General features: G+C 42.1%; 1 protein-coding gene across 5 annotated transcripts in view; it reads right to left on the minus strand.

Annotated features, from left to right (window-relative positions):
- Positions 1 to 12,227, minus strand: part of MAPKAP1 (MAPK associated protein 1) — a 97,663-nt gene that overhangs the window by 36,401 nt on the left and 49,035 nt on the right. For 4 of the 5 annotated variants that reach the window (XM_062641338.1, XM_062641339.1, XM_062641336.1 and 1 more), the window contains exon 7: positions 6,841 to 6,950. In XM_062641338.1, the coding sequence (XP_062497322.1) occupies positions 6,841 to 6,950 (110 nt within the window). Of the gene's footprint in view, positions 1 to 1,605; positions 1,716 to 6,840; positions 6,951 to 12,227 lie in introns of all 5 variants that reach the window. The other variant, XR_009969002.1, reaches the window with a different exon arrangement.

The raw sequence follows: 12,227 nt of genomic DNA on the forward strand, positions 1-12,227 counted from the left end.
TTTGGGAACGCTAGCTCTCCTTAGTGTCTGCGGGAGACAGGAGCAAGACAAATGAAATCCGGCACCACAGCAGCAAGACCAAGTATTTACAAACATATCTGCTGAGATACTCCAGGAACAGGAAAACTGTGGGACAGGTTTAAACGAAAACCGTCAGCATTGCAGCATCCGCATGATTTCCCGTGGGCCTGACAGTAAGTGGGTTTTCACTCAAGGAGCATCTTTGCAGTGCTGTTTGTGCTTTTGTCCTGTGGAAGTTTTGGGTAAAATGTGTTTATAAACAGTTTCAGAAAGCCTGTTTAAGGGATTTGAAGTTAAAAGTGGTGCCGAGTGAATTTTCAAACAAAACTCAGATCTCGGCTCCCTGGCTGCTTCCTGAATGGAAGATGAGCCTCATGCAGCTCGCTCTATTTTGAGCTTCAGTTCTCCAAGTTCTGAAGGATAACTTAACAGCTCTGTGTGAACAAATCCAAAACTCAGGAATAATACACCATCACAAAACATGCTTTTGTAAGAGATTCTGCTCTGTGTTACCTGGTGGAGGAACAGATTATTTTAAGTGGCCTGTGCAGCTTTGACTCTGTCGTAGAGATGAAAACATGATATGGAGACTTATTTTTAGGTCCTATTCCTGTTTCTTGGATTTCTCCCTCTCCTTATTATTCAGCTTCCTGTGGCAGTGAGATAATACACATATCCAGGCTAGTAAGATTATTTCAGACTATTTTTGGTCACTTTACACATTTTAAAGAATGCAAAAAGCACTGGCTGACAGCTGTTAGGGACTTGAATGTTATTGTAAAGCAGCTGTTTTCATTTATAGGAAAAGTATTAGTCTTTCTCCAAGCTGAACAGAATACTAAGTTAATAACTCACTCTAACCTATGGAAAATACAGGTCATGTCTGAGAAATGTTGGCAGAAGGTATTGTTTATAACAATTAAACTTGTATAGCATTTTGTTCTTAAAAGGACTGAGTGTTTCTGGCCCACGGACGTTCGCAGTTTGAAGCAGCTATTAAATAACCATCAGTAGCATGTTCACCCTGCAAAGAATTCCTCCTTAAAATCGGACAAGATTAATCAGACAAGGCTTCTCTGTTCACAAGAAATTCCAGATGAAGAGAGGCTGACATGGACCAGAAACAGGCGGGATCATTCCAACATTTCACTGTTTCGTTTTGTCTCTAATTTCCTTCAAAGCACATTCGGTTTTTGTATACTGACATCAATGCCTAATTTGTTTGAAAACAAAACCTCTGTGCACATTTTCTCTGCATTCTTATTTACTTTATATTAGTATTAATAGTCCATTCAGTCAAGCTCTGGAGGAAAAGGCAACTGGCATCCCACAGAATGTATTTGTGGAAGAGCAAAGGGAATGAGATAGCTCAAAGGCAAGGAAGATAACTTTCAAGTGTGTTATGTTGTTCCTGCACGTATTTGACTTGAGAATCACCATGGCATCAAGATATACAAAGTACCAAGAATGAAGTCATCATCTTTCTTATGTTCTTAACATTGTAAGCCATGCAAGCATATTTTATAGAAAATACTGAATGCGGGCTTTAGTGCAGATATAAAAAGCCTGATAAGATCAACTTGCCTGCTGCACATTGTGGGATGCTGTCAGACCCCGGCTCAGCCATGCTGTGGTGTCTGAACACAAGGCACTGCACTTCATCTGTGCTTCCCTTGGTCCAACTGAAAGTCTTCCTAAAAAGTAGGGTTTAAAATGTACATCTGTACCATAACCTAAATTCCTAGGCTGTGCAACATGTAAGTCTTGGTACAAGTAAGGTCGGTAGAAATACACACTGGCTTGACTGTATAGGAAAATCATTCAGTGGTAAAGCAAATCAAGTTATCCTGACAATGGTATTTTACAGTTACACAACATGATCTGTGTGACCTACAAAACTTCCTCTGCAATGCATACGCGTGGGATTTAAAAGCATGTCTAATATCTACCTTTTTTAGAAGTTAGTATTAAACCTCTCGCTGATTTCTAGGGAGGAGAAGCATACCAAGGACGAAACCACCCAAATCTCACCTTCTAAAAAAGCTTTTCAAGACTGCCTTATTCTATCCGTCCAAAACCCAGACAGCACCATGTCTGGCATTTTCCCTGATACACTCAGGAAGAACAAGAAGTTCTTTTGCTCATGATTCCAAGCATGTGACTCTCTTTCCGAAGATCTGCCACACTGCAGGCCAGTTTTATATTTAAACCATCAGCTGCTGGAGTGCTCCCACTGTTCCTCAAAGAGATCCTCAAAGATCCTCAGAAAACATCCTCAAAGAGATCTAGACATAGCAATTCTTAAACTATCTGTGGATATCAGGCTCTCTACAGCGCCTTTATCCCAGCACCTCAGCACTGACCAGGCCAATGTCAGCTTCCCCCTCTTTGCTGCCATGGCCAGGATATTGCTGCATCCTTAGTCTCTTTCTCCCCCATTCTGGCTATGCTGAGAAAACACTCTTGGCATGAGAGATGTCCCCGAGCCTCCCTCAAGGTGGTCCACTGCTGGATTAGACCACTGTCCTCTGGGAGCTCATTCCACAACCAGGAGTGTTTCATTTCCAGCTCTCATGTAAAATATGCATGTGCAATACATGCTGCTGAGCACGCAATAGGTTAAACAAATGGATGATAAAGTATTCTACTTAGTTATTTTTCATTACCATAAGAAAACATCAATTACATTTTCTATTTTATGAGTGTACACGAGGGAATCCATTACAATAACAGAGAGGTTATATGACTGTTTCTGCTGCGTCTTTCCCAAGCAAAAAGAACAGTTAGTTTTTAAAGACAATGAAACCAGCACAGAGAAAAGGGAGGCACACCAGCATATCTGCATAGACAGTTCCTATCCTGATTTATCCAGCCTGACTCCAACTAATTAAACATCTGCCTCAACAATTTCCTCTGCAGATCTATCTCCTCCAGTATGTAGAACTGACTGGTTCTAACAGGCTTTCCCTAACTTCAGCCATTCCCATGTACCTCTTCCAGTCGGTTATTTGGGCATGTGGCAAGAGATGATTCAGTATTCCCATGAATCCCCTGCTGCTGCCGCCTGTGGTGGGACAGGTCAACATAATATCTAACTAGAGAGAATCATAGAATAGTTAGGGTTGGAAAGGACCATAAGATCGTCAAGTTCCAACCCCCCTGCCGTGGGCAGGGACACCTCACACCAAACCATGTCACCCAAGGCTCTGTCCAACCTGGCCTTGAACATCACCAAGGATGGAGCATTCACAACTTCCCTGGGCAACCCATTCCAGTGCCTCACCACCCCTTCAGTAAAGAACTTCTTCCTTATATCCAGTCTAAACTTCCCTTGTTTAAGTTTGAACCCATCACCCCTTGTCCTATCACTACAGTCCCTAATGAAGAGTCCATCCCCAGCATCCCTATAGGCCCCCTTCAGATACTGAAAGGCTGCTGTGAAGTCTCCGAATATCATTTCCTTTAATTTCATGCAGTTTTAAACAGAAGTCAAAAATGGAAAGGCTGACAAGGTCATCAACTCACAGAGGTGACTGAGGAGGATGGAGTTTTAGGGACCTGCAACTCAACTGCTTGTTGGAAAACCTCCTTGTGAACTGCAGTCTACTGCTTGCATAAAATCATTAGACAAAGCTAGCCTAGTATTTCAGCTGTAGTCACGCTGGAACATGCCCTTCCTGACTACACAACTGAAGTTCTTCAATGTCTTCCTCACCCAAAACAGCCAACCAAGGTTTGCATTTACCTACAAACAAGGGACCAATTTGAAAACTGTCATGTAAGTCAGTGGTGAAAATCGGTCACAAAGCAATTTCTTACACAAGTACCTGAAAACAGCATAAGCTGTAAATGTAATGAATTCATTTGCCCTGTGAAGACTGGTCTGGAGGCACACTGAAAATGTGCAGGAAGGTTTGTAGGCATTTCTGTTTTATTAAACTACTAAGAAAGCTCTAAATAAACATGTTAACTCTATTTTTGGTTAGTTCTTTTTAAAAACCAGAACAATCAACTTGAAAGGAAGCTTTGCTGAATGAGAAGAAACCCTCTTCCTAAATTATGTCTTATCTTTTATTCAGAACTTTGACATCCTAATCCACTGCTTAATAATGACTTGAACTCCAACAGCGCAGGACTGTACTGTGCTAATAGTCTGATCTTAAATTCCATTTATCTGTGCATCTCCCAGTGAAAGCAGGAGGCATATCCAGCCAAACATGAGGAATCTGGTGGTGGATGAAAAGCAATGCCCAAATCTTTTTCCACTCCTGTCCCAGCCTGTCCATACCCACTGTGTTTTAACCCGAGTTTTAACCATCCTTTAGCCCAGGCATCATTTCCATCCACCCTGCTGACCAGGGGCAGCAGAAGGAGGCTGGGAAAGGCTGGATTCGGATCCAGAGGGAAGCGCAAGCAAGAGGATCCCTCTGTGCAGACAGCTGTGATTTCTGCTGTTTTAAAGATGATAGACAAGACCCTCCAAACCCCCCCAGAGTCTGCAATCTGATGAATCACAGTCTGCATAAGGGAAGTAATTGCGAATAAGGGATTGGTGTTTTGGATGAAAAACTTCAATTTGTGATTTACCAATTTAATACATAAATACCTAAACTGAGAAGTCCCTTCGCCCATGTGACAGCCTTACATGACAACAAAGCATTATGAGCCCTCACCAACATTTAAACGACAACAATAATAAAACATTTCACTAATGAAATTCAGTAATATGGGAATTCAAGCAGAAACCTTTCACTCTTCTTGCAGTGACTCCAATTCATGAAGCTTACAATTGCAGGTCCTAATTCTGGGTGCATCTGTACACAAGCTTGAACTGAAATCTGCAAGCAACACCGACTATTTCAAGCAATCCAGTTACAAGCACAAGAGCAAACAGACCTGCAAGTAACCAGTATGTTCTTAGTTGTGACTTCTGCTGTGGTTATATCCACAGCAGGGATGACAGTCAGATCTCAAAGAGGTGAGATGTCACATGGATAATTTATGAAGGTAAATCTGTATCACAGAATCATAGAGTGGTTTGGAAGGGACCTTAAAGATCATCTTATTCCAACCTCAAATGATTTCTGATTTAATTAAAAAACCCCAAAATGATATATACATGCTTATATACCCTGTTACTACAAAGGCTTCTGAGCAGGAGTGCCAAAACAGTAGAAACAAATTAAGTATTAGCTGAAGCAGTAAATGACAGGTCCATTCCATTTCTAAACTGCTGAGCAGAACTAACAAAATAAAAGCAAAAACAAATGTCAAATGGACAAAGAGTAAAACATCTGTTACACAAAGGAGGAAAGTAGTTTAAAGACTGAGCTAAGTGAAGCCTTTAGCCACCTCCCTTCAGGGAAGGGAAATCTGACCCCAGGAAATAAATAAAAGTCACCCAAAAAAGTGAACAAAAGAGGTGTTTGAAAAAACCAGAACACCATTCATCGCAGCTAACGACTTGTTCATTATGAGTGATGATGGATAAAGACTTCTCACGCTGAGATGAAATCAAGATTTATATGCATTGTTTCCTCTCCCAACTTGTGGGAAGATCATCATCATTTAATTCTATCTCTGCGGCCAGTGATGGGCATCCAGAGAGCTGGTTATCAAACGGCGCAGTCAGCTGGCAAAAGCCGAAACGTGCAGTTGGCACATCTGGACTGAGCCGCCACAGCCGAGGGTGAACAATGACTCCTGGCCAGTGGCCAAATTGCTGCAGACGCTGGCGGGTCTCATCCACAACACCCGACCAGCAGCTCTCTTCTCCACCCCCCCTTTCTCTCCCTTCCTTTTTTTTTCTTTACGAGAATCAGATTTTCATTGCTTCATTCAATTGCTCTCCTCTGCCATTTTTTACAGCTCTTATCGTTCCCTTGGAATATGGCCTTGAGACAGCTCATCCGTGTCCTTCACTGTGTTATCTCTTCTAACTTTTATTAAAACTTCAGCTCTCATCTGAAGATAGCTAATTAAATCCATGACAGATTATATACTCGTTTAAAAACTGCGCCGAGCTACTTCTTCTAAGGAGACCAGGGTTTATTTTCTTTTCCCATAGTTAAAACTAAGGGTATATAAGGAGGTTTCATTCATTTACAAAGACAAGATCCTTATCTTTCCCTAGTATATAGATAGGTTTATATTAAAGTTCCTTTGTTGCGTGACAAGACTCGATGCAATTTCTCACAGTAATTATTTCTTGTTGCTGGAAAGATCTCTCAGCCTTATACTTTTGAAATATATATACGCTAACATATATGTGAATGCACATTTACACCCTGGAAAAGCATTGCTCTAAAATACAAATGCAAGCACAGTAAATTTTCTTTTTTAAAACACTGAAAAGTCTTATCTATAATAATTCTGACAACATCACAGAAAGTAAATTTTCCTCTTTCTCTACAAGTAATGAGGAATCCTTTAAATTATTTAAAATCATACTAAGCATCATCTGCTTACACAAATTAAAAGCATACACAAATTCCATCACAGACTGGTCTTACTGTACTTCCACCCATCATCTCAAACTACCGCTAGCTGGACTTGAATGCAAATGGCTTTGTTATCATAAATAAATATTTGCAGTAATGGATATACTGCTCTGCAGCAAACATTATGCAGCTCCTCCACTGTCTGCATTTTGCCAGCATCTAGAACAGAAACCTGGGCACAGAACTGCTTCAGAGAGGTGCTGAAAATCACAATACTCACAGAAAACACCTGAGCATCTTTCACAACCATTAGAAAGATACATAAAATATGCTCATGGCAAAACACCCTACCCTCTAGAAAATAGGATAAATAACCCACCTGAGCCTCTCTGTGATCCCTTCCTTCTCTTTAAGGCCTTTTGTAAGATATCCTTCATGGTGACCTTCATACTGTCCACCTGAATAAGTGAGAATCCATGAGCAGCATTTCTGCAAGACAGATGCACATGCATTTTTACAAAATCATCATCATCAGGGCAGCTCACTGCAATTTTCATTAGTTTCAAGCAAAGGATTCGTTAGGCACAACAATTCACAAAGTTGTGCGATAGAAGTGAGTTAAAAGGAGAAACTAAGCAAAGTCCCTTAGAAAGGCAGAGGCAGAAGTGGAGGAAATGGGCTGAGATTCAAGGTGTGTAAGGATTTTCATAATTTGTCTTTATTTTTGATCATTTTGTGCTCATCATTAAAAAAGAAAAATGAGCAAATGCACCTGCAGAGCTCCTCATCTCCTCATTATTAAGTACCTGTTAGGCATTCCTCAGTGCATACAAGAGAAACAGTTTGCAATGTCATTGTCATACAAGTCCCAGTGGCAGACGTGACAAATCATTAAGAAGTGGAAAAACAACACTCAGAGAAGTAACAGCAGCTCTGCAGCACTATTAATGTACAGCATTATTGCAGACTGAGTAACGTGCTTTCTTTGGACTTATTTTTTGTGTACATCACAGAACAAAATCCTGGCATTTGCCTGCAGGAGAGTCCATACCTTGGGGAAACATGGCCAATGGCATGGGAATGGCTACGGATGATACCATCAGGCAAACACCAAAAACCGCATCGCTGGGGGAGCAGAGAAGGTGACAATATAATAGAAGAGACACTGGATTAATATATCAGTGAATTTTGCCCCTTAGACCTTGCAGTCAATCTCTGCTCGTGTCAGTAGATGTCACTGCAGACAGTTAGCACGGCAGTTTGAGAGCTGCTAGGCACCCACAGGGAGAGATTTGCACTGCATGGAAAAAACCTGGTTTGCAAAGCTATTTAGACAGGAGGAGGAGCTTTGTATCTGGCAACGAGGAATTTTAATCAGGGAGTAGAGCTCTGTATGAATATCACAGCTGGAATATTTTTTAAAAGCAACTGGCAGTCAAAAGCAATCCAAGCAACACAATAACATCATTAAAAACACGAGCATATTACATGTCACTTTAAGACACAAACACTGGGAATACAAGTTGGAGTTCAGCTGTGCCATCCCCAGCCCACGCTGTGACACGGCCTAGATGAATAAATGACATCTCCAAGCCCTCACCATACATTAACACGTCTCCTGGCCGCAGGGCATACATGGTGGAAAGTGAGATCCCTGGCTGGGCACATGCTGATCACCACCTTGATGTCCTGCAACTCACTTGTGGTTCTGCTATCCATGAGAACAGCACAAGCACACACTGCCCCATTTTACCCTGCTCCCACAGCAGAGCTACCTTATCTACCCCATTAAGATTTCCAACTCAACATCAGCTGCCCAGTGGCTGGAACAGGCAGAAGAGATGGTCAAGAAATCCACAGGGTGGTCATTTATGCATTGCAAATAAAGCCTGCCATGCTGTGATTATTGTATCAGATGGGTCTGTTTTCAGAGCATCCCCAGCTCCTTGGGCAGCTCACCTCCGGGCTCCTCACACCCCAGGGCAGACAGTCCACAAGCTACTACCATAAAACAGTGCCTTCCTTCCCATCAGTTGTGAGCGAGACTCATCTGAATTTCATTCTCAATTCCCTTTGTTCTTGGCAAAATAAAACTGCCCAAAAGCCCCAAATTTATGTTCTCTAGACCATTTAATATTTATAACTCTATCTTACTCATCTTCAAACCAAATATTCCAACCTTTTCACGCATCTACTTTTTTCCCTCTCTATTTCTGCCATGTGTTTCATAGAGAATGAGCAGAACTGAGTCCACTGCTCCACACGAGGGAATACCATCCATGCCTGCAATGGTGAGATTACCATCCTCGGAACAGCCTAGCGTCTCAGGGGGTTTGACTAATGCCATACAGCGAGCAGAGACCTTACTCAACTCTTCAGTGATGAGCAAACCTTCCCTTAAGCTGCCTTGGAGCCAGATAACGTGCATGAGCACCAGACAATTCCGCTACCCTGCAGTTGCCTGGGCATCTACCTCACTTCCCAAAATCACTACAGCACTAGCCCAAATTGACCTGCTGAGGACATTCTAAAGTGAAAAACCTCTTAAACAGCCAGACTATAGTTACAAAAAGAAACTACTTTTGTGCTTTAAGTAACATGACATTTGTCAATGAAGCACTACAAGAAAAGCCTTATACACTGACCTAACCACCAGAACTACTGGTTCAAAAGACATCTGGTACCTTCAGGTAATCTGTAAACTGCTCTGCAATGCAGAAAGGTTTCCAGAGAACTGCAACCAAAATACAGAGAAATAAAATAAAGGGCCTGCAGCTGACACCATGACCAGCCCCACTTCGTGCCTGATGGTGACCACCCATGGCTGAGCCAGCTCCAGATACCAACACGTATCTGGAACCCCCGTAAATGGAAGATTGTCTTTTGATTCCTGACACTTCAGCTGCTAAAGAGCACATGCTGCTGTTGATCCCGTTCATGTTGCAGGCCATCCCAACTTGGTTGATTCTGTCTATTGAGCAGCTGGCCTGAGAACTGTCAGACTAATTTTCCTGACACTCTGTTACTAACTCATGCCTGAGCCTCGGCCATTCTTTGCCTCAGAAGCTGGATCTCATCCCAGAACAATCTTTAAAAGTTTACTTAACTGATCAAAGCAAAATAAGAAAAACCTCTGTGTTTTACTATATTTAGTGTGCTATCCAGTAAGTGAGACCTTGGCAAGAGCACTGAAATGTAAAGCGCACCCCGCATTCGTAAACTTTTGGATATTTGCTCTGGAGCAGAGCCAGAGGATCTGAAATGCCCGTCTCAGTTCAGACACACAATTCTCCCTCCCTTTGCTCTGGCTCACCAGGCATGCAGCTCTGGTTTTCTCTAACAATACACCACAGAGCCTCAATAATGACATTTTAGCACTCAGTAAACTCACAAATCTGAGCCAAGGGTGGATTTAAGCCCAGACCAAAGGGATTCTGCAGTCATGCTGGGGTCAAGCCAAGGTGTCAGGACCTGTTTCCTGTGCCGCCACGGAGGAGAAGCCCCGCACCGTCTCCTATCAAACAAACAGGGAGTCTTGGAGCCACCCTCCATACTGGATCACCTCAAACCTCATCAATCTACCGTGACCAGACTTCATGTGGAAACAGCACAGTGAGGCTCTTGTGGAAGCAATACATCCCCACCTCACCTAGGCAGCTTCCCAGCTACACTCTGCATTGATAATGGGCATGAACTGTCCCCACTCAACCTCATTCCAGCATTCCTTCATTACAATTATGAATGGCAAGTTTCCATTCCATTCCTTTATTACAATTATGAATGGCATGTTTTAGCGTACCCTGCTAATGTGTGATACCTTTATTATAAGTTAGCACCCTAGGAAACGGGACAGACAAGCAGAGGCTATTCAATCAATTAAAACTGCTGCTTACAGATTGGAAGCCAAAGAAATTCCTTAGCTTGTATTTTCTGTCATTTTGCAAAAACATACCTGGGTGACAAGGTTAAATCAAGCAAAGGAAATCCCTGGCACTTATCATCCACAGGCATTACTGATAAATTGTGCAGTGGAGGAATAAAGGATTACCTTCTGTATTTTTTCATTACACTTTTCTTTTGTTACAGAATACATAAATCCATTGTGGCACAATGTAATATGTATCATCGTGCTACACCTGTGGACGTTTCATAACGGCTGCCATGTCTGTGCAGTCAGGAATGATAAGTGAACCACCCGTGAATGTTAATGATAGTGATCATTCTGCGGTAACTTGGCTTTCCATCTTCTTTTACAGCCTCAGCGCTGGAGCCAGGGTGGCAAGGTTCAGAAGAGGAAAAAGAAAACAACACAAGAGGCAAGAGCTTCGGTGGGGTGGGCTGACACCGGGGTGCTGCCCTGGGGGGGAAAGTGCTCATAGGTGGCATGGAAACAGCAGTGTCCTCTCCATGGGCTCTTATTTGTGTGACAAAAGCCTAATGCTGAAAGGACAAAAGGCTTCTGTTCTGAACTGGGAAACAAACTTTTCCAAAAGCTGCCTTTCCAATCTGGAGCAGTTTTCTTAGTTTTTTAACTGTTTTTTAACACTGAAGTGGAATTTATAGCCCTTACAACTTGCTGCAAAAGATGCCTGGCATGGTTGAAAGTGCCTGGGGATGACTAATAACGATTTCCACTTGATCAGCACAAAGGCAAAGTTAAAACTAAAAATCCCAGTTGATGCAATGTACTTAACTTATGCTGGGTAATTTCTACGATAAAGTGCACAGTGATATTAACCACAGTAACTATGCCAGCCAAAGTTTTTATCCCGAACCTAAATGATCTTGCTTTAGTGCATCTCAGGTTAGCCTTGGATAACTTTATGTGCTTTAACTGGCTGTGTTTTGACATTGCTGGAAGCTATCATCAGATATCTAGAAGCCCACTTCCTGCTCCAACTCCTTCCTTCCCTCTGAACTTTGGTACCCACATAACCTTCTGAAATTTGTATTTCATAACTATTCTAGAATGTACTTTGTAGATTACCTACACCCATATGAAAACTGATAATGGGCCTTTTGGGGAGTGCTTCTGTAATCTAAGTAAAAAACACTCTTCAAAGCTCTGAATTGAATTTGTAGATGTACGATGAAAGCCTGGTGTTTTAAAACTCTTTCAACCTTAATCTATCAGGTATAGCAGAAGTGCTGCTTTCAAAAATACATATATAACAGTCAAGGCAACATAAACACAATATCAAACCAGAAAAAAACAGAGCAGAGGAACCGCATGCCAAATTTCATCTGTGTGCCAACTGGCAGCTGAACCACAACTCCTAGAAACACCATTAGATCGAGTACGTCAAGTTGCGATAATAAAATTTCCAAGGGAAAAAGCCCTAATGATAGTATAGATTTATTTTAAGCTACCTTGTTCAGAGTCTTTCAGGTATTACCTCATCATCTCAAGGAGTCTGCATTTACATGAATGCGTTGCTTTCTTTGACTCCTCCTGACAAATCCTTCTCCATATCAAAGAGGGCTGTTTGCGAGTGCCGTGTTTGACATTGGACAAAGCACTGCTTTCCACAACAGACAGTTTCCAAAAACATAACTCGCTAGACTAATGGGCAGTTAGAAGCCAGAATGACTGCCCTCCGTCTTCTCCTTGTGTAACTTTGCCAGAGTCCTTGGAACTTGCCAAATTCGGTCATGCCTGCTTAGCTTGCTCGACTGATTGTGCCAGAAAAGAAAATAAGACACAGATGTATTTGAGCTCTTTGAGATGCCAGTAAGAGAGACAGCTAATGGCTTCATTTCGACCCT

This window comes from Pezoporus occidentalis, unplaced genomic scaffold (assembly GCF_034315485.1).
Source record: "Pezoporus occidentalis ecotype Australia unplaced genomic scaffold, CSIRO_AGI_Poc_V1 ctg68, whole genome shotgun sequence".
NCBI classification, from domain to species: Eukaryota; Metazoa; Chordata; class Aves; order Psittaciformes; family Psittacidae; genus Pezoporus; species Pezoporus occidentalis.